Genomic DNA, 23,783 nt, shown 5'->3' on the forward strand with positions numbered 1-23,783 from the left:
GGCCGAACTTTGAAGTTGTGGACAGGTATGATCTAGCAATTTTTAGGCCTTAAAACTAGTCTAACGTGATTCTACTAGTCCTAAGCTTCATTTTGGTATAAAGAACGTGAAAAATGGTTGAAAAACGAAGGAGAAAACTTAGTTTGAAAATTACCCAGTTTTCCGGCGCCGTCGCCGGCGCCGGAGTCTCGCCGGAGAAGACAGAGGAATATTCCGTTAAGTCTAACGGAATATTCCTAACGGCAGTGACGGAATCTGGTTAGATTTAACAGAATATTCCGTCAGTTTGACGGAATATTCCTGACGGCGTCAGTTGATGCCGTCAGTGTGCAGTGCACGTGGCCGCGCGTGGGGGCGCGTAGGGCCGTGCCTTGGCCGGCGCGTGGGGGCGCGTGCGTGGTCCAAAAATTTTTCTAAAAATATGGGCGTGATCCTGAGGTTGTGTAGGTCACGTTGGTATATTCATATGTCCAATTTGAGCAATGTATGAGAAGTTATTACGAGAAGTTGCTTAGGTGCTTTTAAATTAATGTTTTCGTAACTTTGTCGCGTATAGGTGATTCGTTCTCCGAGGACGAGCGTTCACACTCGAGGCAGGGGGGCTACGACCCTTCTAATTACCAGTGAGTGGGCTTTTGTTTTCCGTATATACCTATATACATATTAATTCCCAGAAATTAAATAGAAAAGGTTATATGTTTTATGCCATGCATCATTTGAATATTGTTTACGCATCATCGCATGTATTAGTAGTGGCATACATATATATATAAATGTGTATTTGGTGCTGTGGACGCACAGGTAAGTGCCAGGTAAGCGGTATTCATGTGGTTATGCATTCCTGTTTATTATGCAATGGTAATTTGAGAGGTTTAGAGAGCTCATAATCTGCACCCCCGGTGTTAGTGCTCCCGCCCAGGGCCAGGGCACAGCCTTCACGTGTATGTTCACCAGCACCGCATGCTCGCCTTGGATCCAAGATAGGTGCAAGCCTGTCGTACAGACCACATTAGGTGGTTCCGACTTGTAGGTGACCCGCGATTATCGCACAGCTTCACGTGATCGTAGCACTAGAGCATACATATATATAATACACCCAGCCTGTCGTACAGACCACGTTAGGTGGTTCCGACTCGTGTGCAGATTCAGTTATTGAGTTGAGAGTGGAGCTCTAGATTCAGCGGTACATGTCACGTTAGGTGACTCCCGGCTGCCAGATTATATGTTATTGATGTGGTTATGCTTGAGCATTTATATTTGATTATGAGATTCTGTTGTGGCATATTCTCAAGCATGAATGGCATATTGTGAGCATGAATGGCATATTGTGAGCATGAATGGCATATAGTGGAGCATGATTGGCATACCTATACATACGTATATATGTTCATTTTCTGGGAAGTATACAGGTTTTACGGCGAGGGGTTAGAATGTATTTTGCTAAAGAGTTTTCAAAGAACTTTGTTTTTGCCCACTCACGCTTTTGTTTTTGCGCCCCTCCAGGTTCTAGTGGTCTAGCGAGTTCGGTGGTTTATCCCAGAGGGCGTCCCGGCATTTCTGACAGACACTCACCATTGTAGGGTCACCTCCGGGTGTACATATGTCGTATCTTTCCTTTTTGACTGCTGTAGACTTGCTCTGAATTGTGTCTCACATACACTAGTACTTTGTATGTTATTAGGTTTTTAATTATTCGTACTTTTATATTACCTTCTTAATTAGCTTCCGCACGCGCACATGGTTACGTCACCTTCGCGTGACGGCCAGCACGCCCTGATCTCGGTCGGGGTGTGTCATCATCTCCACGTGTCGACTAAAGGACAAAAGGGTAGCTGGAAAGTTTTGTCTACATGATTAGTTCTTTTGATGCTAGAGCAGTTAAGTACTTGAGAGCCCAGGACATTCGGGGCTCATTAAGTAGATCTATATAAGATGGACGAGCACACTGTATAAGGGGTTAGACACAAAAAAGAAAAGAAAGGTTACACAATTACACATCCCTTTTTTGTAATCCATATCAATTTATATAAAGCACTATAGTGGAGGTAGCCCATTTTCTAGGGGGAACCACTTAAAACTTGTTGTCAATTACTTAAAGCCTTTATCCCAAGCCCATCAAGGGTTGACCATGATAGTCTTTGTTGACCTCCAAATTTTGAGTGTTAACACGTTGAAACTGTAGATTATCTCTTGGCAATTCTTAGTTGATAAACGAGTTGCGCATTGAAATGATGGATTGTCTATTGACATTATAAAAAACAATGGGACACAAATGCATTTAACGGTTAGAAATAAAGCTTTTGGCCCTTTTTATTTGGTAAACGAATTGTGCCTATAAAATGCGAATTGTCTATTGAAATTATCAAAAAAAACGACGGGGCGCAGATGTCGTTACCATTAGAAATAAAGGTTTTTTTTTTATTTTTTTTTATTTTTTTTATTAAATGAGGTTGTGCATTGAAAGAGTGGATTGTCGCCATTATAAAAAACGATGATTAGAAATAAAGGTTTTGACACTTTCTCATGAATAAACGAGTTGCGCGTTGAAAATATGAACTACCTTATTGCCATATTAAGCCAATATAACGCACATGCATCTACAAATATAAAGTAAACACGGCCACCGATAGTCACAAAATCTCTACATTCAAATCCGAATTACCACTATAAAATGTCCCCTTTTGAGTATGCCAATATATGATGAGATTGAACCAATATTTGTTTTGATCCAAACTTACTTAACTTTTACATTTTTTTCACGTTGGAGTTCGATTATTCTTCATTCTGTCTTTTCCAAACTGACTGGTTATCACATTTGTGTCGACGAATTTTACTAAAAGCAATCTAAAATTCATATAAAGGCGAAGAAAAATAAAGCACATATTAGTGAAAGTATTTCTCATAAAGTATAAAATTTATTAAAAAAAAAAAACTGTTTATTCATGCACCTATATTATTTTTCGCGCACTCCTAATTTTCAGTCTTCAATCAAATAAATTAAAAAATAATAATAAAATGACAAAAAATAATAAACAAATAAATGAAAAATAAAAATTAGTGTATGGATTGCACAGTCCAAAAAATAGATGAAAATGTGTAACAAGCCCATTGGTAACTCGCGTAAAGGATATTATTTACCCAAGAGGATTCTCGCTGGATCCTCTTTATGAGGATCATGGGAATCCTTCAGTCAAATATGTTCATCATATATCGTGCAATAAAAAATCATTGAAATTTTTTTTTATTTGCAATTGAATATAAACAGTATCTGATAAAAATTGATCGCACGATGTACGATGAACAAATATCACAAAAATGATTTGACGTGAATCCTTACTCGTTATTTACTGGGGTAAATGGTGGTAAAACTCTCTCTCTCTTCCCATGGTGGCGGAAGCTGACTGGGACTCATGGGCAGTTGTGGGCCCAACATTGATGTGATGTGATTCCGTGGGGTCCAATTAACGCAGCAAATCATGATCGTCAAATTCTGTTAATCTAATACCCAGCCCATCAAACTTTTTCATTTTTCGATCGGTCCTTGCCCTTTTGTCTTTTTTATTTTTCATTTTCTTTTTTTTCTGGGGTAAAATTTTTGTTTTCTTTTACATCACTTTTTTTTTTATTTTTATAAATAATAATTACACGGAATTTTTTCTTTCAGCTCACATTTATGTTTAATTATGTTCTGGTTAATGTTTGACTTATTTAAATAGATGATCAAATAAAAAAAAAATGTGTAATAAAAGATAAAATAGCGTCGTTATATTATTTTTCTTTTATTATTATGAGGACGAAAATAAAAGAACAATTGACAAGCCAAAGATTCTTTGGTGCCCACTGCCCCATTTTTTATGTTACTTTCACTCTATTAATAGGAGTGTGCTATTTAAGTATTATTTTTTACTTCTTATATACCTCTTGTTAATTTATGTCATTTAATCTTCTTCAATTCATTCAATCAACGATCGAAAATTAAAAAGACGTATGAGAAATAAAAATGGGTGTGTGAATGACACATCCCTTTATTAAATATGTGAACTAGCATGTATAATTTTAGCAGTTTTTGTGCAAATTTATATATGTTTTTTGAAAGAAATTTAATGTGTGGTTTGTCTTTTATTGGCATACTAAAAATGTCTTCAAGCACTTGGCAAGGTGCAATTTTGAGGGAATTTTAATTTTTTTTACAATTTAATATTTTTTTAAAAAAAACAAACTTTACTATTTATCATTTAAGAAAACAAGTTACTTAATATGAAAGCAAATTATTTTAAAAAATTTAATTACTGAGAAGGTGATTCAAACTTGGCATATTTTTCATTTTTAAAAAGTGTAAATATGAGTTTAACTAAATTAGCTTAAGTAGTGTGCAATGCTTCACCTTTGACACTTAAGTTTGAATTTCTTTTTTCGTATTTAAGTGAATTTAGGGTAATTATCATAACAATCATTTAAAAATAATTTTTAAAAGCTTAAATGTCAAATGGCTCATGTGTTTCACCCTATCAGTCAATTTGATCACCGTGTTCTCAGATTGACCAAATTATTCCATATGTATCTATTAGCCAATCTTAGACAATTCATTAAAGAACCGTTAAAATTGAGACAAAAATGTAATTACGTTGTAAACCCATAAATGCACGCGAGATCAAATCAATGACGGTTCAAAATATTTTCGCATTAGATAGTCTTGTGGACATTTGATTTGCAATCCAGAAGATAGACGTCCGAGTCTTTTGGCGCGAAAATAGTTTGAGGAGTCATCGTCGCTCATTTGATCTCACATGCATTTAATGGGTTTACAATGGAATTACATTCTTATCTCAAATTTAACGGTTCTTTAACGGATTGTCTAGAATTGGCTAACAAAGGTAAACACGAGAATTAATTTGGCCAAATTGTATACACAGGGACAAAATTGACCGATAAGTTAAAATGCATAAACTATTTTGACATTTAAGCCTTATTTAGAAGCAAAAATTTAAAATAAAATCGTTAAACACAAACCGGTTTTAAGGAAGAAATTTCGAGGAATCTTACCATAAATAGCAAAACAATTTGTTGCATGCCAGTCAAAATGCATGCTCATTCTTTTCTCTTGCAAGCTTTTAGAATTTAGTACCTTACATCAGTCAATCATACTTTTTACATAAAAAATAAAAGAAAATAAATCATTATTGTATTAACAAACAATACGATACGAAAAATTATTTTCACACTTTTATTTTTTCGTTACACATAACTATATTTTATGCTGTGAGATTGAACAAATTAAATAAAATCAATGGAGAAATTTAAGTAATGATGTGTTGAAGAATAGAAAAGGTGCATGGAAACCATTTATCTTGAATACATATAGTACTATTTCAGGTATGCTTGCAACCTTCTTAATTTTTTTAATGAACCGTCTATATTTTAGATCATTTTTTGTAGACTAACTATGCAAAGAAAATAAAAAACCATAAACCGTTTAATACATTTGATTAATTTTATCATAAATTAAGTGTTTAACTAAAAATATGGTATGTTTTAGATGAAATTTATTTATTTATTTTTGCAAAGACAATATTTAACGGCCTAGGAATTAATCCTTAGAAAAATACACGTGAAGCTTGAAAAAACACTTAAAATGCTTCATGCAATAAACTAATGACTGATGCTTTTTCTATAAAGCATTTAAAGTGCTTTTGGAATCCAAATTTTTTTCTCTAAAAACATTTTTAGTTATGTTAAAAATATTTCCAAATAAATATCAAGCAACTTAATAAGATCGTAAAACAAAAATAAGAAAATTGTTACCACTCCTCCAGAATTTCTGTAAGAGTCATTTTCTCTTGGATTAAAAAAATCTTATTCTTTTGTCTCCTTTGCTGAAAAGACAAACAAAGGTAAAGAAGAAACTTAAAATAACTACTACCCTTTAAATAATGATTTTAGTTGTGGAAATTTGCCATTACTTTCATAAAAAAAAAGAAGTAATTAACCAATAAAGTAATTGAACATCTTGGTGCTGGATGATAGTGACCAGAAGAATTGAAATGCCTCTGTAAATCTTTTTGGTCTCTGGTAGAAGGACTATCGTGAAGCTACCATTTGATCCATATTTTTTTAATAATAAAAAATATAAATAAATAAATATATATATATATATATATATATATTGTAATTGAACTTAATTTGGAGTTTCTTGGCTGTGAACCGAAAAACACTTTTGTGTTTTGTATATTTAGAGAAATTTTTAGTTGTGACGGGAACATAAGTGGTACATCATATGTTTTAATAGGAATGGTGAAAAATTTTATTTTTTAAGTTATTAACTTTTTAGCACACATATCTTGTCATTTATTTAGCGACACATGATGTACTATCTTGTGTACCGGTCATATTAAAAAATTTATCGTATATTTGTGGCGTTATAGTACAGGTGATTAATGAGATTGATGTCTTACTTTTACGGTAAGTTAATAAACTAAACACACATGTTATAATTAAAGTGGAATTATTACGCTCTGCGCCCATGTTTTGATGCACAGAAAAGTTAGTCTAACTATTTTAATTCTTTTCTTTTACACTTTTAATTTCTATTGGGGCGTGTTTGGATGTTTTCCATTAGATTCTTCACTTTAGAGGACACACAGCTTTTGAAGATCCAAACCATATACAACGCCACATACCCCCAGACTCAGCTCTCTCTCTCTCTCTCTCTCTCTCTCTCTCTCTCTCTCTCTCTTCAATGTTAGGGTTTTCTTCCTGTACCTTGCTGTTGTCACCCCAAAATATGCATTAATTACAATACAACCACTGTAATAGTCGAATTCCTCCTCCTAGCTTCAGAGACACAGAGCTCTGAGATTGGATTTGGTGGGAAAGTCTCTGACTTGGGGTAGATCAGAGATCAAATTGTGGAAAATCCCCTGGCTTTTAGCTGGGTTTTGTGGGTTTTCATCCTGCCCGTCCGATTTGTTGACTTTTTGGACTGAGAATTTGATCAGAGGGTGGTGAGATTGAAACATATCAAATTTTGTGTTTTTGGTTTTGATTTGGTGGCACTGCATGTGCAAGCATTGAGGGTCCTCTGCTCAGTTGTGGAGGATCCCCATTACCAAGCAAGAACAAAGAAAAAAAAAGAGAGTGGGGTTTTCTTTAAGTGGGATTTGATAAAAGGGTTCTTAAATTCTGGGGAAAATAGTTTACTGGGTTGGTGGGATTGGGGTTTTTGTGGCAAATAATCAACTGGGAAGGTGTTGAATTTTCCAGTTTGTGGGATTTTTCTGTAAGTTTATCTAATTATCAAATTTGGTGGGAAATGTTTGGGTCTGGTTCGGGTGCTGCACCTGCACATCAAAGCAGTAGACTTTCCGTACCAGTTTTAATTCCGTATCCGTTTGTCTGGCCTTATGGAGGAAGGAGTGTGTTTCTCAGTGGTTCTTTCACAAGGTGTGCCATGACTGATCAATTTCCAATAGTAGTTCTTGTTATTTGAGTGATAGTTGTTTTTCGTGTTTCGATGCTCAATGTATCATTGAAGATGTGATATGGATTTATGTTTTATTTTATTTTTTTGTATGTACAGGTGGTTAGAACATATACCTATGGCTCCAATGGAGGGGCACCCAACTGTATTTCAAGTTGTTTGGAATTTGACGCCCGGATATCATCAGGTTTATTTCTCACAATTATGACTTATCAACACTATTATACTCGGTTCAAGTTGCTGAAGTTTTAAATCTTACTTATTGCCCTCATTTCAAGTTCTGAAATCATTGGTATTGCCATGAATATATTGTCATGTGATACTGTTCAGTTGAGTTTGCTTGCATAAAGGATAAGCAATGTAATATTAGGAAACGGGATTCATGAATGCTGTAACATAGTTTGTTGCGTTCTTATGTTCCGTCTAATTCTCAGAAAAAGTAAGAAATTGGCATTTCTCATTTGCTACATTCAGATAGAAAGTTAAGGAAGAAAATTGCTTATGTAGGAAACTCTGATCGCCGGTATCAGGTTTTTATTGTACAATATGGTACTTGCTATAGATATCACCCTCGTAATCAGGGGCAGAGTGTGAACAGAACCATAAGGGTTGACTTTTTACCGCAAATTAGATTGCTGAATGAAGCGAAGAAGTATATTTCTGTTAAATAAATGAAACTCGAGTGGATACTTCAAAACTTGCCCTGCTTCGTTAAAATATATAACCTCTGAACCCCTACATAACTGAGCTAAGATTATGTTACTTTTTTTTACTGCCCCTATATGCTTTAATGTATGTGAAGGAAAGATAATGATAACATTTCTGACATGCTTGTGGTGGTGGTAGATATAATCTGTTCAGCTCCTTATGTGTTGATAACATCTTGTGTCCCTCTCTCTCTGTGGCAGCCATAAGATATTCTCACCCAAGGTGTACATATGCTCGCTCACTGGTACATCATGCTATATGTATGTGTCATGCTGACATTAGATGTGTTGTTTCCAATTGCAGTACAAATTTTTTGTTGATGGCCAATGGCGACATAATGAGCATCAGCCTTCTGTTAATGCGAATGGTGGAACAGTGAATACCATCTTTCTAGCTGGAGAAGATATCGTTCCTACAAGTTTCAGTCCTGAGACTTCTGGTGGGTCCAACATGGACGTAGATATGGTTCCTACAAATGTAGTAAGTTTTTCACTTGTATAAGTCAAGGATTTGAGTTGTGTTGCAGTACAGAATAGATCATGTTGTAAGGTGGTCTATTGCAGGAAACAGTTCCTAGGTTCTCAGAGGCTGATCTCGATATCTCTCGACATCGTATATCAATGTTCTTGTCCAGACATACGGCTTATGAGTTGCTTCCAGAGTCAGGCAAGGTTTGAATGCTTACCCTTATGCTGGTGCCGCTATAGTAGGTAGTTTATTGGAGCTGACCACCCTGATCTGGTAAATTATCATTCTTATTTCAATTGTGTTGACATCACAGGTCATTGCCTTGGATAATAGTTTACCTGTGAAGCAAGCATTCCATATCCTACATGAACAGGTGAGTGTCTTTTCCACAAACACGTAAATGCTTTCAAAACAAAAAGTGGGAGGGAGCTTGAATTCCCCAGCTTACATAAATTGATTGTCTCTACTCAATTTACATCAATCCCTAGGACATTTATGCCATTTAAACAGTTTCTGCTGTGGTAATAATTTGTACTTTGTACCTATCTATATCTTTGGTTACTAATTTAAGTTCCTTTTAAGGGAGTACCTGTGGCTCCTCTGTGGGATTTTGAGAAGGGCCAGTTTGTTGGAGTACTTAGTGCTATGGACTTCATCCTAATCTTGAGAGAGGTGTGTTCTGTGTAAAACTTTTGTCATTCCTTATTGTTAATATATGCATGTTCTAGTTCTCTATGAAACACAGTAGTATACATATACAAATAACAATCAATATATATATATGTTTGAAAGTTTTAAATTTTTGAGGCACGCATGTAACTAAGAGGTTTCTAAGCTTCAAATGTGCTACAAGGTGCATACTAATGGTTGTTCTCGTGAAGTTTCCGTTTCTGAACATTCATACTATAAAGACACGTATCATCTCTCCTGCCATCATACCTAATGTTGCATCTATGTTCCAAACCTTGCTGGAGTCAATTTATGGTGCATGAGGGAGTCTGTCAACGGGTAATACAACACTTGTTACGATTTCTGGGCACACACAAACAGTCTTTAAACTGTTTAGTCTTTTTCCGTTTTCTCCATTACATCCATACTGTTTCCTCTATTACAAACTTCTTGTTTCAAAATAACCTTCCTCACCCTGAAATTGTTTTACGCAGATCATGAATTTTCATGGTGCCAATCTCAGATTGTGGTTCTTATTAAAACTTTATTCTGAAAGTGAAATACTAAATTAAATTTATTTTATTAGCTGTTTTTCCTTGCTTGGACTGCATGCTTGATCCTTATTCCTTGAAATTTATCTTGCTTTGTGGATGCTTCTGTCCTTGGCATTTGCTTTGTTTTTTTAATTCACACACAGAGAATGCACTTCGTAGTTCCATTTTCAGTTTATTAAAATGTATGGCTCTTATGAAAGCTTGGGAATCATGGATCCAACTTGACCGAGGAAGAGCTTGAGACTCATACTGTAGCAGCATGGAAAGAGGGAAAAATAAATCTTAACAGACAACTTGATGGCAATGGGAGATACTATCCACCCCATCTTGTCTCTGTAAGTTCCTCATGAGATGTTAATTTGTATTCTTTTCTAAAGTGAAGTGTTACCCTCAGCAATTATATAATTCAGAAATTTGTACACTTTTTGAAGCCTATTGGCTAAAGATCAAGTGGAGAAGATTTCATACTTCATTTAAATGTTGTCGTTTGAATAATTTTGGAAACATGACTTAATTTGTATGCAAAGTAACTACCAATGTGCTCATGAAAATTTTCATAATGCACAAAAATTGGAATTATGGAATGAACTGAGGGTTGTTAGACTCTGCATATTCTTTTGTGTGGGTTTTGGGGCTGAATTATGATAAATCTTGGATTCACTGTAGCCAAATTCATGATTTCAAATCATGATAATGCTTATATTTGTGCTGTTTTGACATACAGGCTGGCCCTTACGATTCTCTCAAAGAAGTAGCTTTGAAAATTTTGCAAAACAAGGTGGCTACAGTTCCAATTGTCCATTCAACTTCGCAGAATGGTTCATCTCCTCAACTATTGCACCTTGCTTCCCTCTGCGGAATACTAAAATGTATGTATTTCTCTAGTATATCGTTAAGCTTGCACATTTAGTTACTAAAATGTATATATTTCTCTAGTATATTGTTAAGCTTGCACATTTAATTACTAATCTGTAATAAATCTTCAGGCATATGCAGGCATTTTAGACATTCTTCTAGCTCCTTGCCCATACTCCAATGTCCTATATCTGAGTTTCGTTTAGGAACATGGGTTCCGAATATTGGAGAGTCAAATGGACGGCCATTGGCAATGTTAAGACCAAATTCATCTCTTGCTGATGTCTTCTCTTTGTTGATACAAGGTTATATTTCTTCTATTTTCTAGCTATCTGCTTCACATCTTACCTAGTTTTTATTACACATTGTCTCCAAAATTAGCCAGATGGTTTTATTTACGTCAGTCCTGACTCATGCTTCTGTGTGGCAATATTTTCTTTTGCAGCTGACGTTAGTTCAATACCTATAGTGGATGGTAATGATTCATTGCTGGATATTTATTCACGAAGGTGAACTAATGAATTTCATTTATATCTGCATCAAGTTTTACGTAGAGCTAGTTACTTTGTTCCTTGACCAATTGTTGAATGTGCTTGTTGTATCCTCCTCAGTGATATCACTGCTTTGGCCAGAGATAAAGCTTATACACAGATTCGCCTTGATGAATTGAGCATCCATCAGGTAATTGCTAAAAGTCTCAGTGTGCAACAAAAGGTTTATGTGATTATGTGAGTCCACAACTCTTGGAGTTTCAGTTGACACAAAAGCATAATGCAACCCAACCTATTAGTAGCGGAAGTATAGACGAGGAGACAAAATCACAAAATCCAAAGACAAAATGAGTGATGCAAAAATTTCTCTAGCGCACCCCTCTGAGAACTGAATGTGCCTGTCTGCATTTTGTAGGCGTTGCTACTGGGACAAGATGCGAATTCTCCTTCCTGCTTCCTCAGTGGGCAGAGGTGTCAGATGTGTTTGCGGTCAGATTCTTTGCATAAAGTGATGGAGCGCTTGGCTAATCCTGGTGAGTTTCTTGGCCATCAAGCAAATAGCTTTCTTTGCTGTGTTTTGTTTGTGTTAGTAACAAGTTTTTTCACAAGTCGCTTCCTTTGTTTATCTTTTAGGGGTTAGGAGACTTGTGATCGTGGAGGCTGGCAGCAAGCGTGTAGAAGGGATTATTTCTTTGAGCGATGTATTCAGGTTCTTGCTAGGCTAGCTTTAAACATATCGGGTACTATATACCATGACGTGGCTTTTGATGGCATTGGGGGTGATTTTCCTTTTGGCGCTTTTTCGTCTTTAGTTTACACAGGCTGAATGGGTTCATTTAATCACTCAAAAGTATTTTACAAATGCGTCGTGTTTCTGAGCCCGGCCTCGTTTTAGAATAGAAATTTGAAAGAGAGAAATCTGTAAATTGTGAGGAGGATTCATTTCCCCCACCTTTCTTTGGCATAAACCTTAATTACCAACTCCACCTAGCCTTCCATCTTTTTATGTTAAAGGCTTAAAGCTAATAGAATGACTTGAAAGAGAACTGTGTAAAGTGTATATTGCATGATTGGCATCCATGGTTCTGGTGCTGCATTTAAAACTGGGTTTCAATGTTTTGTTTTGGTGCACATTTCTGCAATGCCCTTGGGGTGCCTTGCATCGCAAGAAACGAAACACTAGGTATTGTTGGCTGGGTTTTATTTTCTGTAATTGTATTGGATGACATCTTAATATCGATGTGTTCTTAAATGTTTGTTGCGCTGGCTAACAGAAGCATTGGCTCACGCTGGCCATGCCTGCTGAGCTGTTGGCGGGCATGCCCAATTAGGGCCTTGTCCACACAATTTTCAATGAAAAAAAGGGGAAATGAAATGTCACAAATTTACAAGCACTAAATTTCTTCTCAAATTGGGATTTTATTTTATTTTGCATGTTTCATTTTTTTAGCAAAATCGTATCCCATTCTCTCCTTAATATTTTGGAGAGATGGCTAGCAACAAGACAATCTGCTAGCTCTTAATAATTTAATATTTGACTAGTTAAGTAATAAGTTTGTATCTGCTTTTGCAAGAACTAAAAGTATTTTTGCCTAGTTTTGGCAAAAAGTAAAATAAAATGCTTCTAAAGTCAGTAACAATGGTTTTTGGATTTCTAGAAAAAAGCACTTCCAAGTTTCAAAGTGTTTTTATTTATTTATTTTTTGAAACTAACATTTTATGAACTCGTTTGGAAGGGATAAGGATCCCATCCAGATCCAAATGATGAGGATCTTAATCGTTCATCATATATTATGCAATCAATTTTCGTCAAGTAATATTTATGTTTAATTTTAAATAATAAAATTCATAATTTTAAATAATAAAATTCAAATGATAGAGGATCCTTAAGATCCCCACCATTTGTATCCGGATGGGTTCCTCATTCGTTTGGAAGTAACTTTAAAACAATTGAAAATGCTTTTAGAAAATGTTTGACTCTCAAAAACATCTGAAGTGCTTTTTGTAAAAAGTAAAAGAAGCTCAACTAGTCGCTTCAAACATGTCGAAAGCCGTAACTTACTAAAAAGCCGGAAACATAGTTGAGATGCAACTACTGGCACGAGTATGATTGATAATCTGTCAACCAGAAACATGTACTCGTTTTTCTTTTGGCCAACGGGGCAACATCGGAGAAAAGTAGGACGGAAAACCAAGCCTTTATCGATGTATATATACACGAAAACAGCTTCTAATTTACAGGCTTCAGAACCAAGAGACTCGATCTGACGCGCAATTGGCAGTCAGTTAGTCTGGTCTCGAATAACTGTAGAAATCAAAACAATTCCGGGGACTGGAAGGAAGCGTCGGACTCAAGTTGGTACGAGTGCTAATATCTGAGTCTTGATTCTGCCCATGCACATTTGAATTTCTCTGTAAACTCCGACATTCTGGGGACAGCGCGGATGCAGGCTTGTCACTGCATAATCTAATACTTGAGCAACAACGGCAGGAGGGAACTGTCGTTCTGTGCACGTCTGCACGCGGACAAGTGAAAAACATTCAGCATAATGCAGTTAGGAATCCAGTTACAGGTAAGAAACCACCACGGGAAAGTGAACACTAGCATTTTTCTCTACCGACCTAACTTGACACTAGCCCGGTTTACCTGTATCATGTGTACAGCCATCACGCATGCAGAGATGAGCTCCGAAAGAATCTGTGCCTCATTTTTGTCAGCGTCATGCAACTTCGGTGCAGATGAATCACTGGTCAAGTTGGGATCTGATGTGCCGGAACTTAATTGATTGCGATGGCCCAAACTGCCATTTACTTGCTCTTGAGACCTGTTTACAGGTAATCTAGAGTCTGATGTGAAATGCTGGTTATCGATGGAATCTAGAGCCTCTCTTATTCTAACGTAAGCATCTTCCCCGCACTTCCTTGACGCCATTGCCTGTAATGATAGTGTCATTGTGTTACCGCACTAACTGCCTTCAACTTCAATACCGAAGAAAATGAAGAAAGAAAAAGAGCAACGGCTTGGATTTTCCTCGGCGAAAAATAAAGAATACTAACGTTTGGATTTTCAGCCATTTGATAAGATACGGCCCAAATGTAGAAGACCAATATCCTACAAACCCAAAATTACAGCACATCCAGTTCATACCTGAATTGCAGCATTAACCATCATATGTGCTTTCGATTTTGAAACTTCAACAATGTCAGCAACACTAGATCCTGACTCTTGAGAAATAGAGCTGTCGAAGGAACTCGGGCCACCATAGATGGTGGAATTGGATGGCTGTTTCATCCAAGGAGGCAAGGAATTTGCTGGGTAAGTATTCCGTTGCCTCAAATTAACCAAAGCTGAAGAAACCTGCGTGTGGAACTGAATTTTTTAGGGCCGCCACAAGGTTAAAGCAGAATATGGTACACCAAAAACAGATGTAAAGCATGACATGATATAAATTCACGGAAGCCACATGCCTGGCCACTGGCTTCCTTTAGCTGTACAAGTACCGTGGCGTAATGCTTCTTAAAAGGCTCACTATCTTTTAAAGAGCATTCTCCACTGTTCTGGTTTTCCAAGATGTTATTATTTGTGTTCCTAAGCTCCACCAACAATGCCTCCTAAAATTTGAAAAACAAAATCAACCCTTTCTGAGCATCGTTACAAATTCAAGGAAGATTACCAAAGAAGCTTGATGCTGAAAGATTTTCAGGGATGGATAAAGACAACACCAAGACAATCGACCAAAGTGGGAAAGGGCACCAACGACCATATTGAGGAAATTCTAGAAGACCTAAGGAGTTCAGGAGGAAGTGGCTTAAAGGCTGAAAACTTTCAAGCCAACTGAATTTATGATAAGACACCTAAATGCATGTGAAATGCGGCATCAGAATGTTCCCATTTTGGCAATAAATTGAAATAAATTATATACATCTATTAATCAGCTTCAAGGGTAAAATAAAAGTATAAACCTTCTTATCAAGAGCCCGATTCAACTCAGAAAGAGCTCGTATATCAGCTTCCCTTGCTTGATTATGTGCGACCACCATACCAGGTTGACTATATGCTGTCTGTTGTGCCCTACCAATATCAGCCGATGCTGTTTTTGGTTGTGCTGTTGTATGAATTGCATCCCCCTGTACAAAATTTTAAGAAAATTAGTTGATTATACATGAAAACTACCATCCACACGTTCCAGAATACAAGATAAGCAGTGGATTTTATGAACTGCGAAGAGTTTTAACATAAACAAATTCACAGTTTTGCTTAGTAGAAATGCTGACCTTCCCCTGCTTTATGGAGGCATTCACGGGGCTAGTTGCTTTCACCAAATGCCCACTTGAAGGAAACATCATAGGCCCTCCAAAATTTAGATTTCCATTCTTATTTGCTTCCTTGGATGTAAGAAAGGATTTGTCAAAAGCAATATTCTGTCTCCTTAGAGCTTCTGGCATATTATCCAATGGGTTCAAAGGCATACAATCAACATCCTGCAAAGAAATTTTCTCATGTCATATCTCAAAATAAACAGATGGATTTTCTTGATGTAGCGTTCTGATTCACTAGCTCTTGATAGCACATGAGAAATAGGAACCAAAAGAATAAAATATTAAATTATCAAGCTGCTTAGCAAACAGCAGCGTCATCTGAAATCTTCTGGGTTCATCTTCCTTCAGTTAGTATATAATTAGTACGTAATCCTTGAATGCATAACCTAAAATTTTTATGATCCGTAGTCTTTATTTGAATCAACAGCCACATAATTTTATTTTGAATTTCTGATAGATAAAACAATTCAGTAAGAGCTAAACAGAAAACTAGAACATAACTCCCTAAAAGTAATAACTTGAGTGATATATCTGGTAGAACCCAATATTTAAATTACTAAATTACAGTCAAGCATCCCAATCCAAGAGTCATGCACACAAATAAATCCTTAGATAGGATGGTCGAGGGAAAACAGTTTATCTAGCATTGGTAACTATTGACTCACTAAAGATCAAATAAGCTAGTATTTGGTGTGTGAAGATGGGTGCAAGAGTGTCAATATGTACTTTGACGAAAATGAGACACAAAAATATTTCCACACTGAGAACACGAATACAAAATGGAAAGAATGACATGTAGACAAGTTAAAAAAACCCCTACCATGACAAATTCAACTCCTATATCTGGACGGTCAAACTGAACCCTGCACTTATCATGATCAACGGTGAGCACACTTCCATCATGAACTTCTCTTGTTTTAGGATGTAGAGCAATTACTTGTTGCCCAACTGATAAAGGTCTTGCTAAATCTGTTGGGAGTCCTTCCCTAACACCAGTACGAAGCTCAGCATAATGTTTCCTCACAGATTCCCGATATTGTTTAAGTTTCTCCCTTTCTTCATGTAGAAAGTGCTCAGAAAACCTTCGAGGTTTGCCAAGGGAACTGCAACGTAGAGAAAGCAATGAAACAATCTTCAGTAAATATTTTCACAATTCACATATCATATTCTATCTAAACTAGTTGAAATATGTACCTTCTAATGACACCCCATTCAACACGAGTTAGTCTCGGAATGTGTCCCAGTCCAACATGATTTAAGTACTCCTCAAACTCCCTTTTGGCAAACCAAGGGTAGTCAAGTGCGCTATAAAACCACTCAAAAGTGCACCATCTACGTACTAAATGTGATGACAAGCAACAAGATATCTTTTCCTGCAAATTGGTTATATGAGAAAAGAATACTTTGGTTTTAAACATGGAAAAATTTACAGAAAAATAGGGAGCATGACTTTACCTTTAGATGGAGTGCTCTGTCCTGCACTGAGTTTGAGCGTGTGATAAGTTGATTTTTCAATTTTTTCTCGCAAGACTTCTCTTTGGGGTGCAACGTTCTGGGTATATACATTTTACGTCTACTTGTTTGTTTTGTTGGCAAATTAACTTGGCTTGAAGTGGGAGCTTGTGCGGTCGATCCCGTTAAATCAGTCACTGTACGCCTCTGATCACTATTCAAAGATCCTTCCAATGATCTGGCTGATTTCCATTGTTTTGAAGGCGTAGAGATTTGATTGGTGCGTTTTCCTTTGGTCACTGGTTTATTTTCTTCTTCACCACAGCCCTACAACATATAGCATGGGAAATGAAGTAAGACATAACTCAAACATAACTCAAACAAAATTACAGGTAAACAATCATTTACTTTCATTCAATATAACGTCCAGCTCAAAAGATCCACAATTTGAAGCTAGACTGTATGTGTATATATTGTCCTGATGGAAATGGACTGTTACTACGTTTGGTGCAGAAAAAGGACCATAAATGCAAGTGAAAACTAAAAACATACTAAAATTTATCATGTTGAAAATGATACTTCTTATTGGATAACACAAATATATAATTATATATTTCAAAATATCCAACAAACTTACTACCATTTTATATAATGGTACAAATATAATACATTTATATAATGGTCATATCCTATTCTTTCAAGAATTGCTATATTGTTATATTATTATCATATGGCTATCCATGCTTCATATATAGGCCCATAACTACAAGACTTGGAATCCAAAAAGTAACCACAAAATATTGGCTCTTAACAGAAGACAGGAGAAAACATGTGCAAATGTGAAGAAAGATGATCAGCATACATACCTCAGTCTTTGAAGGTTCATTCATATCAGAATCCATATGAGCATCAGCATTTGATATCTGAACGTGAACAAGAATTGTCATTCGTCACCAAATAACCAAACAGTTGATGAAAAAAATTAAGGTAAGAGAGATTCCAAGAAAATTTAAATTGATAATCAACCTTCATTGCTATGTTTACCTTTGGTATTGAAGACTTCCGTTTCCTTTTCAATATTTTAGTGGTAGACAGAAGCTGTTGTTCCGATTCAGAGACAGTATTCATATCAACTGCTGGATCCCTCCCAAGTTTGGATTTTTTGGAATTGGAACCCTCAACTCCAGAAATTGTGTAAGGCACTCTATGTTTTACACTGGGGATTTTATTTTTGTTTCTGAATTGGCTTGTAGATGTGGCTTCAGGAACACTAAATTTATCTTCTGCATCAACATTTGCCCCTTCATCTTTCAACTGGACAGATGATCCTATATCCAACAAATAAGGATAACATCATACTTTAAGAGAAAACATTTGATCATTTAACCATGCATAATAGATGTGCAAAATTAACAATTGCACCCAGATAAAAATATGAATCCCGAGAACAAAGTGCAGTCTAAAACGCTGCACTAAACTATTATTTCATGAATTCATCTAAGTCATTTTTCTTCAAATTTATCCATCCTCTAAATGCAAATGGATGTCCCAATAAAGTTATAAGTTGATACCTGTTGATCTATTTTCCCTATATATAGATAAAATGTCTCACTAACACCCATCTAGGAAATTTCCTAAGCAACAATCTACATACCAGAGTCCATTGATTCCGGCATCATCAGAGACAAATCAGCTAAGGTTTGCAGAGCATCCAAGCATGAGCTTTCATCTGCGAGAAGAAGAATTGCAATATCAATACATCGTTAAAAGACATATACAGCAACCCTCAATACATATAACAGGTTGTAAACCTCAAGCTGCAGAAGTAAGGATATATAGTACATGGTACTAAAAATTAAAAAAAAAATGCAATTGCTGGAACTCAAAATTAAAATGGTTATGAAAGGTGCCTGTGCAATTAGGTGTGTCTATGCCCCTGATTGTCATATTAAGAAATTGTATGCATAAATAATATACACAAATAATACGTAAATGTACAAAAATATGGTTGGATTCAGTGTTTGTCCTCTAGGTTCTAAAATCATATCTGAAATCAGCACAAATAATATGTGAATGTAAAACAATGTGACTGAATTGTACTTCAACAACCACTACTTCTCATAATTTTAAGAAACAAGCACTTGCATTCCTTTCCAGTTCCTGTATATGGCAGTGTCTCCTAACAAGTTAAGTTTGTTACAGACTTCAAACGGAAAAGGACAAGCAAAACTCCAAAACAAAGAAAAACCATATTCCAGAAGATAAAGATAACATCATGCCATTTATTTCAACTTTCAATTGCATGAAAAGAAAAAGACGAAGAAAGTAACAATTAAATAGTCATCATTCTCCAAAGATATATGAAAGACCTTAGAACAGGAAAACAATACATAATGTGCATAAGCAAAATTACCTCCAAAATAAAGTTTCTTGCTCTCCTTCCTTTGACCTTGTGGAGAAGGTCGTTCCCCTTTTGTATTTGAAACTTCACTATCATCTATCGCCCTAGAACTTACATTAAGTCCTTCAGTGCCACTGCATGCTTCCCCGCCATCATCAAACTGATGATTCCCACTGTGTTTAACTTTCCCTCTCTTTTTATACAACTTGTTCCCCTTCGAAGGCATTTCTACTGTACCTACACCTTCTAACAAATCTCCAGCATCGTCTCCAGTTTCAGCGCCCCCACTTCCCAAACTACCTTCCAACCAGTCTTCATCCACTGAAGCACGACGAAGATTGGCACGAGCTTTCCCTGGTGGTGGATGCTATATTACATAAACAAAAGAGAATCAAATCATTCAGTTCAAAATCTCTATGAATAAGGCAACAAATGTAGGGCCAGAACAAGTGAAGCCATATTATGTACCATTCTTCCTGAGCTCTGGACAGAAGAAGATTTTATATGCACAGGTCTTCCGTATGGTGTTTGAGAAACTTGGGGAGAGCCTCCTCTTTGCGAAGCCTCAGTCAATAATGCTGCCACTTGCGCAATATCATCATCATTGTCCCCCTCTGACTTCCGACCCTTTTTAATTGGAGAAACATAAGCTTCCCTATCATCTTTCTTATGCGGATACGAAATTGGGACTCGAGGTGTCCTCTTTCCAACTGCACGAGGCTGGTCACCTGATAAAAATTTGCGTCAAAAGAACAGAAGGCAAGCTTCAGATGATAATCATTTTTCTATTATGTACACCATCAGAAAAAAATATTCAAGACAGTTCCCATGATCATATACTGACACCAAACAAAAATATGAACTAGCACTGCACCAGGCTACATGCATGTAAACATTTTCCAATTGTTTTTAATTTCTGTGGATTCTCATGAGCGCTAAGAAAACATCTCCTTCCAAAGAATAAAAATAATTTACTACTACACTGAAATTTAGGTTTCAAACATGGAAAAGAAATTTTAAACAAATATGACTACATTAGTCAGAGTCAAAATCAATCAATCACTGAAACCATTTAAGCATCATTGGGTAGCAATAAAATTATCGCAGAAGACCTTCCAACCTATCAAAAGAAGCCCCAACCCTCACTCTCCCCCACCAAAACAAGGAAAAAAGTTCTTCCACCTTCTATGGTATCACATATTCAACAAACCAAACTTTTTATGTTATTTTTCTTATTCCCTATCAGGTTTAACTCTGCAATCAGCATATTAATCTTCAGCCTTGCAAAAGAAAAGGATATGAGGTAAAAGAACAATTAGTACAAAGATATAAATATAGTTGATTAAGCACCAGTATGATGTTCATCACATAAGGTATCATACCATCAAGCTTTCTCCTTTTTAGTAACGATAGGCATCCTTCAAGCGATGCACTTGGATGAGCGTGTAAAACATCTTTCAAGACACTGGGCTGATCTTTCCCAAGCTTGCGTTTCTGCGGCTTTCGAGAAAATCCTAAATCATCATTGCTCTCTCTTTCACTATCACTGCCTTCCTGTCAATTCAGAGGTACGAAATTGGGTTACAAAGAGAACCCTGATGAGTAGAAATATTCAAGTTCATACTAATATAGCACATACAAGACTACATAATGTGAAAAAGGAGAGCTTTAACGACACTCATTGTTTCATGTGCACTGTGACATTGCCAGTAAACTTAAGAGCCCATGAAGTGCATCAAATCATATCAACAGTAACCCTAACAGGTAGTAGTTTTGGAAATTGGAATATCATCTTCAAGTATAAACCCAACATTTCCAAATAATGTATAAAATCCAAAACCAGGGGACAAACTTGAAAGAGTAATCCAGTCTCACCATAACATTATAGTGATCTGTCATCATCGCTTTAAGGCCAACTACAGAAGCTGTTCCCTCTGGCAATGACAAATACGCCTGAAATCAGAAGCATAAACAATTCATATTGTCAGAAATGGTAAAAGACCACCTTATAATGAAAGTTTAATAACAAGGTTGAGGTAGTATCATGGACCACACATACTCGGTTCATATTGTAAAGAGCCTCCACCATCTCAATGCTTCTGTTGCGCACTGCAGCAGCCACCTAGAAATCCACAGAAATCAAATATCTAAAAGATAAGGGAGTAAATAAAACAGAAAGTGCATAAAAGAACAATTCATTTTAGTATAAACAACTATTAGTCAGACATTAAAGGACGCAAAATGAAATTTGCTTACAATATGATTCACCAAGTACAATGCGATTAGCCTAAAGCTGATATATGGCAATAGCACCAGCAATCAGCTTTAGTTGTCTACAAATTTCCAAAGGCAAACTGAATCAGGAAATCAAATATGAGCATACCTTCCGCCAATCTTTTCCATATTTTCTGTATGCATCATAAAAACGCTGAAGCTCTCCATTGCTCCACTGCAATCCCAACTTATCAGATAACTTTCTCTTCTATGCAAAAAATTTGAACAAAGAAAATATCAGTTGATTTATGTAATCAGTCTTCACAAGTGCTGAAATGAAAAATAAATAGGAGTTACCCGTTGCTTCTTTTTGTTTGACCCTCCGCCATATTTCTCCGGAGATGCCTCATTTACAGTTGCATACCGCTTTACACCTTTGGCTTTTCTTGTTGGGGCCATGGCAAAGTTCACGTATCTGAAGCACATAACACAAATCAGAGAACTGCATATTTGCCGCTGATTTAAAACATCTCCTACCCAGTGACACCAACTACAGTTCGACAACCAATACCCCAATCAAAAAAACTAAAACAATATGTTTTCTCTTCAAGAACAAGCCAAAACAAAAACCTCTTTTCTCTAAAACAAATTCTCCGCCCAACTCAATATTCCAATAAGATCTATAGCCTCAAATAAGATCTATAGCATCAAACAACAAGGTACAACCACTTCAAAAAATTAAATTTTTTGTTATCGTTGTTTTCTCATCGAAAACCAAACAGTCTGCGAAATTCAATTCAACCTCAGCACAACGCGCACACCCGAATGAGCATCAAACAAGGTACAACCACTTCAAAAAACTAAAAATTTTCTTATGATTATTTCCTCATTGTAAACTAAATTTTCGAAAACCAAACTGTCTGCGAAATTCAAATTCAACCTCAGCACAACGCACACACCAAATTCGGATTCGGAAAAACCCTCAATTGCCCAAAATCCCACCGCACTTTGAGATCGACTCCCAAAATTCAAAAACCCACTCCACATGCAATCACTGACGCCGATTAAACTGGTTCAAAAGAACCGCTTCCCACAACCACTTCGAAAATCAGCAGAAACGAAACAAAAAAAAATTCAGAGCTATTTCTCAAAACATTAACTCCCAAAATTTCAAATTATTCCGAGCCGACAACCCTTTTTCAAAGCCCTAAAAGTTACAGATCGGAGGCACTTACTGGTCGTAGGGTTTATGCAGACCCGAATTGAACCATCAGGGAGATGGCAGCGGCGAGGGAGCTCTAGAGAGAGAAAGTGATTCGGAGGAGGAGAGAGAGAGACAGGGACTTCTAGAGAGAGACAGTGGGTATTTTAGAGAGAGAATGAGATAGAGAGGAGGCGTTGCCGCGAAACTTGAATATAAAGGTGAGAGGGCAGAGCCAATGAAAACCAATTTTATTTTATTTTTTTATTTTTTTATTTTTTTGAATTTGTTTTCCATTGGATTTTTCACAGGAGATGAGAGGGTAAAGGAGGAGAGTACGGAGTTTGTATTTGTGGGGGTGATGGGATCCATACACGTGGAGACGGTGAGGGATCTGGAAGGTTTGGGTCCGGTGTTGGTGTTGGGTTTCTGTACGACTGAGTACAGGGGATTGGATTTGAAAATATTCTGGACGCGTGGTTTATCAAATTTAGTGCAATTTAAAGGCAAATGATCCTCTTCGGATCCCCTTTCTGGGATCTGAAGATTCATCAATCACGATCGTTCATCTACATCGTACGGTTAAAAATTATTTAAAATTTAAAATTTAAAATTAAATATAAATAATATCTAACAAAAATGACTGCATGATATACGATAAACGGTCGTAATTGATAAATTTCCTGGATCCCGACAAAGAGGATCCGGGAGGATCATTTTCCCAATTTAAATATCAGGTAGATTCCTTTCTTATGGGCTTGGGCCAGGCTCAACTTATTGGATACCGGAGACAGTGCTTTGCCCATTGTCACAGGTCTTGTAATGCGACTGGTTTTCTTCGGGTTCGGGTTGATTTAAGGCTTGCTTGAGATTGATTCTCCGTTTATGCGTGTCATCCTTACCCAGAGGCCATGGTAATCTTCTCTATATTGTTCTAATTTTATCGGATGTCCCCGAAGGGACTGCTTGTGAT

General features: G+C 36.5%; 2 protein-coding genes and 1 non-coding gene across 12 annotated transcripts; 1 reads left to right on the plus strand and 2 right to left on the minus strand.

Moving 5' to 3' along the window:
* Nucleotides 1-6,586: 6,586 nt before the first annotated feature.
* LOC137722725 (sucrose nonfermenting 4-like protein) lies at nucleotides 6,587-12,341 on the plus strand. Of its 2 annotated transcripts, none has more exons than XM_068461797.2 (13): nucleotides 6,587-7,440; nucleotides 7,577-7,664; nucleotides 8,489-8,665; nucleotides 8,749-8,856; nucleotides 8,967-9,026; nucleotides 9,236-9,325; nucleotides 10,077-10,211; nucleotides 10,601-10,745; nucleotides 10,863-11,036; nucleotides 11,177-11,240; nucleotides 11,343-11,412; nucleotides 11,638-11,755; nucleotides 11,856-12,341. In XM_068461797.2, exons 1-13 carry the CDS (start codon nucleotides 7,310-7,312, stop codon nucleotides 11,945-11,947), a joined length of 1,452 nt encoding a protein of 483 aa, XP_068317898.1. In that variant the 5' UTR covers nucleotides 6,587-7,309; the 3' UTR covers nucleotides 11,948-12,341. The 2 variants fall into 2 exon arrangements, with proteins under 2 accessions (XP_068317898.1, XP_068317899.1); XM_068461798.2 differs by having other exon boundaries at nucleotides 6,588-7,440; nucleotides 8,489-8,662.
* Nucleotides 12,342-13,303: 962 nt separating this feature from the next.
* ALY2 (ALWAYS EARLY 2) lies at nucleotides 13,304-23,284 on the minus strand. Of its 9 annotated transcripts, none has more exons than XM_088693015.1 (20): nucleotides 22,845-23,134; nucleotides 21,967-22,084; nucleotides 21,779-21,874; nucleotides 21,455-21,517; nucleotides 21,271-21,348; nucleotides 20,778-20,949; nucleotides 19,864-20,123; nucleotides 19,408-19,762; nucleotides 18,649-18,723; nucleotides 18,039-18,322; nucleotides 17,861-17,917; nucleotides 16,998-17,321; nucleotides 16,737-16,915; nucleotides 16,363-16,645; nucleotides 15,498-15,704; nucleotides 15,186-15,350; nucleotides 14,724-14,834; nucleotides 14,371-14,580; nucleotides 13,870-14,157; nucleotides 13,304-13,738 (listed from the first exon to the last, which is right to left on the minus strand). In XM_088693015.1, exons 2-20 carry the CDS (start codon nucleotides 22,066-22,068, stop codon nucleotides 13,574-13,576), a joined length of 3,474 nt encoding a protein of 1,157 aa, XP_088549141.1. In that variant the 5' UTR covers nucleotides 22,069-22,084; nucleotides 22,845-23,134; the 3' UTR covers nucleotides 13,304-13,573. The 9 variants fall into 9 exon arrangements, with proteins under 9 accessions (XP_088549141.1, XP_068318560.2, XP_068318559.2 ...); XM_068462459.2 differs by having other exon boundaries at nucleotides 14,691-14,834; XM_068462458.2 differs by having other exon boundaries at nucleotides 14,691-14,834; nucleotides 21,779-21,877; nucleotides 22,845-23,126.
* Nucleotides 23,285-23,670: 386 nt separating this feature from the next.
* Nucleotides 23,671-23,773, minus strand: LOC137724020 (U6 spliceosomal RNA). Its single transcript, XR_011067143.2, has one exon. It is a non-coding gene; the product is annotated as a U6 spliceosomal RNA (small nuclear RNA).
* Nucleotides 23,774-23,783: the final 10 nt, after the last annotated feature.

The sequence above is a fragment of the Pyrus communis genome, chromosome 4, assembly GCF_041283825.1.
Source record: "Pyrus communis isolate YQ-2024b chromosome 4, ASM4128382v1, whole genome shotgun sequence".
Classification (NCBI taxonomy): Eukaryota; Viridiplantae; Streptophyta; class Magnoliopsida; order Rosales; family Rosaceae; genus Pyrus; species Pyrus communis.

Bases quoted from the DNA above. Each gene is read 5' to 3' on its own strand.
- LOC137722725 (XM_068461797.2), top strand. From the start codon at position 7,310: ATGTTTGGGTCTGGTTCGGGTGCTGCACCTGCACATCAAAGCAGTAGA. The intron at 10,212-10,600 runs GTAAGTTCCTCA...TTTGACATACAG, and splicing joins ATCCACCCCATCTTGTCTCT to GCTGGCCCTTACGATTCTCT. The intron at 11,413-11,637 runs GTAATTGCTAAA...TGCATTTTGTAG, and splicing joins ATGAATTGAGCATCCATCAG to GCGTTGCTACTGGGACAAGA.
- ALY2 (XM_068462458.2), bottom strand. From the start codon at position 22,068: ATGGCCCCAACAAGAAAAGCCAAAGGTGTAAAGCGGTATGCAACTGTA. The intron at 21,349-21,454 runs GTATGTGTGGTC...TTCTGATTTCAG, and splicing joins CTCTTTACAATATGAACCGA to GCGTATTTGTCATTGCCAGA. The intron at 13,739-13,869 runs GTAAACCGGGCT...GTCCGCGTGCAG, and splicing joins TGGCTGTACACATGATACAG to ACGTGCACAGAACGACAGTT.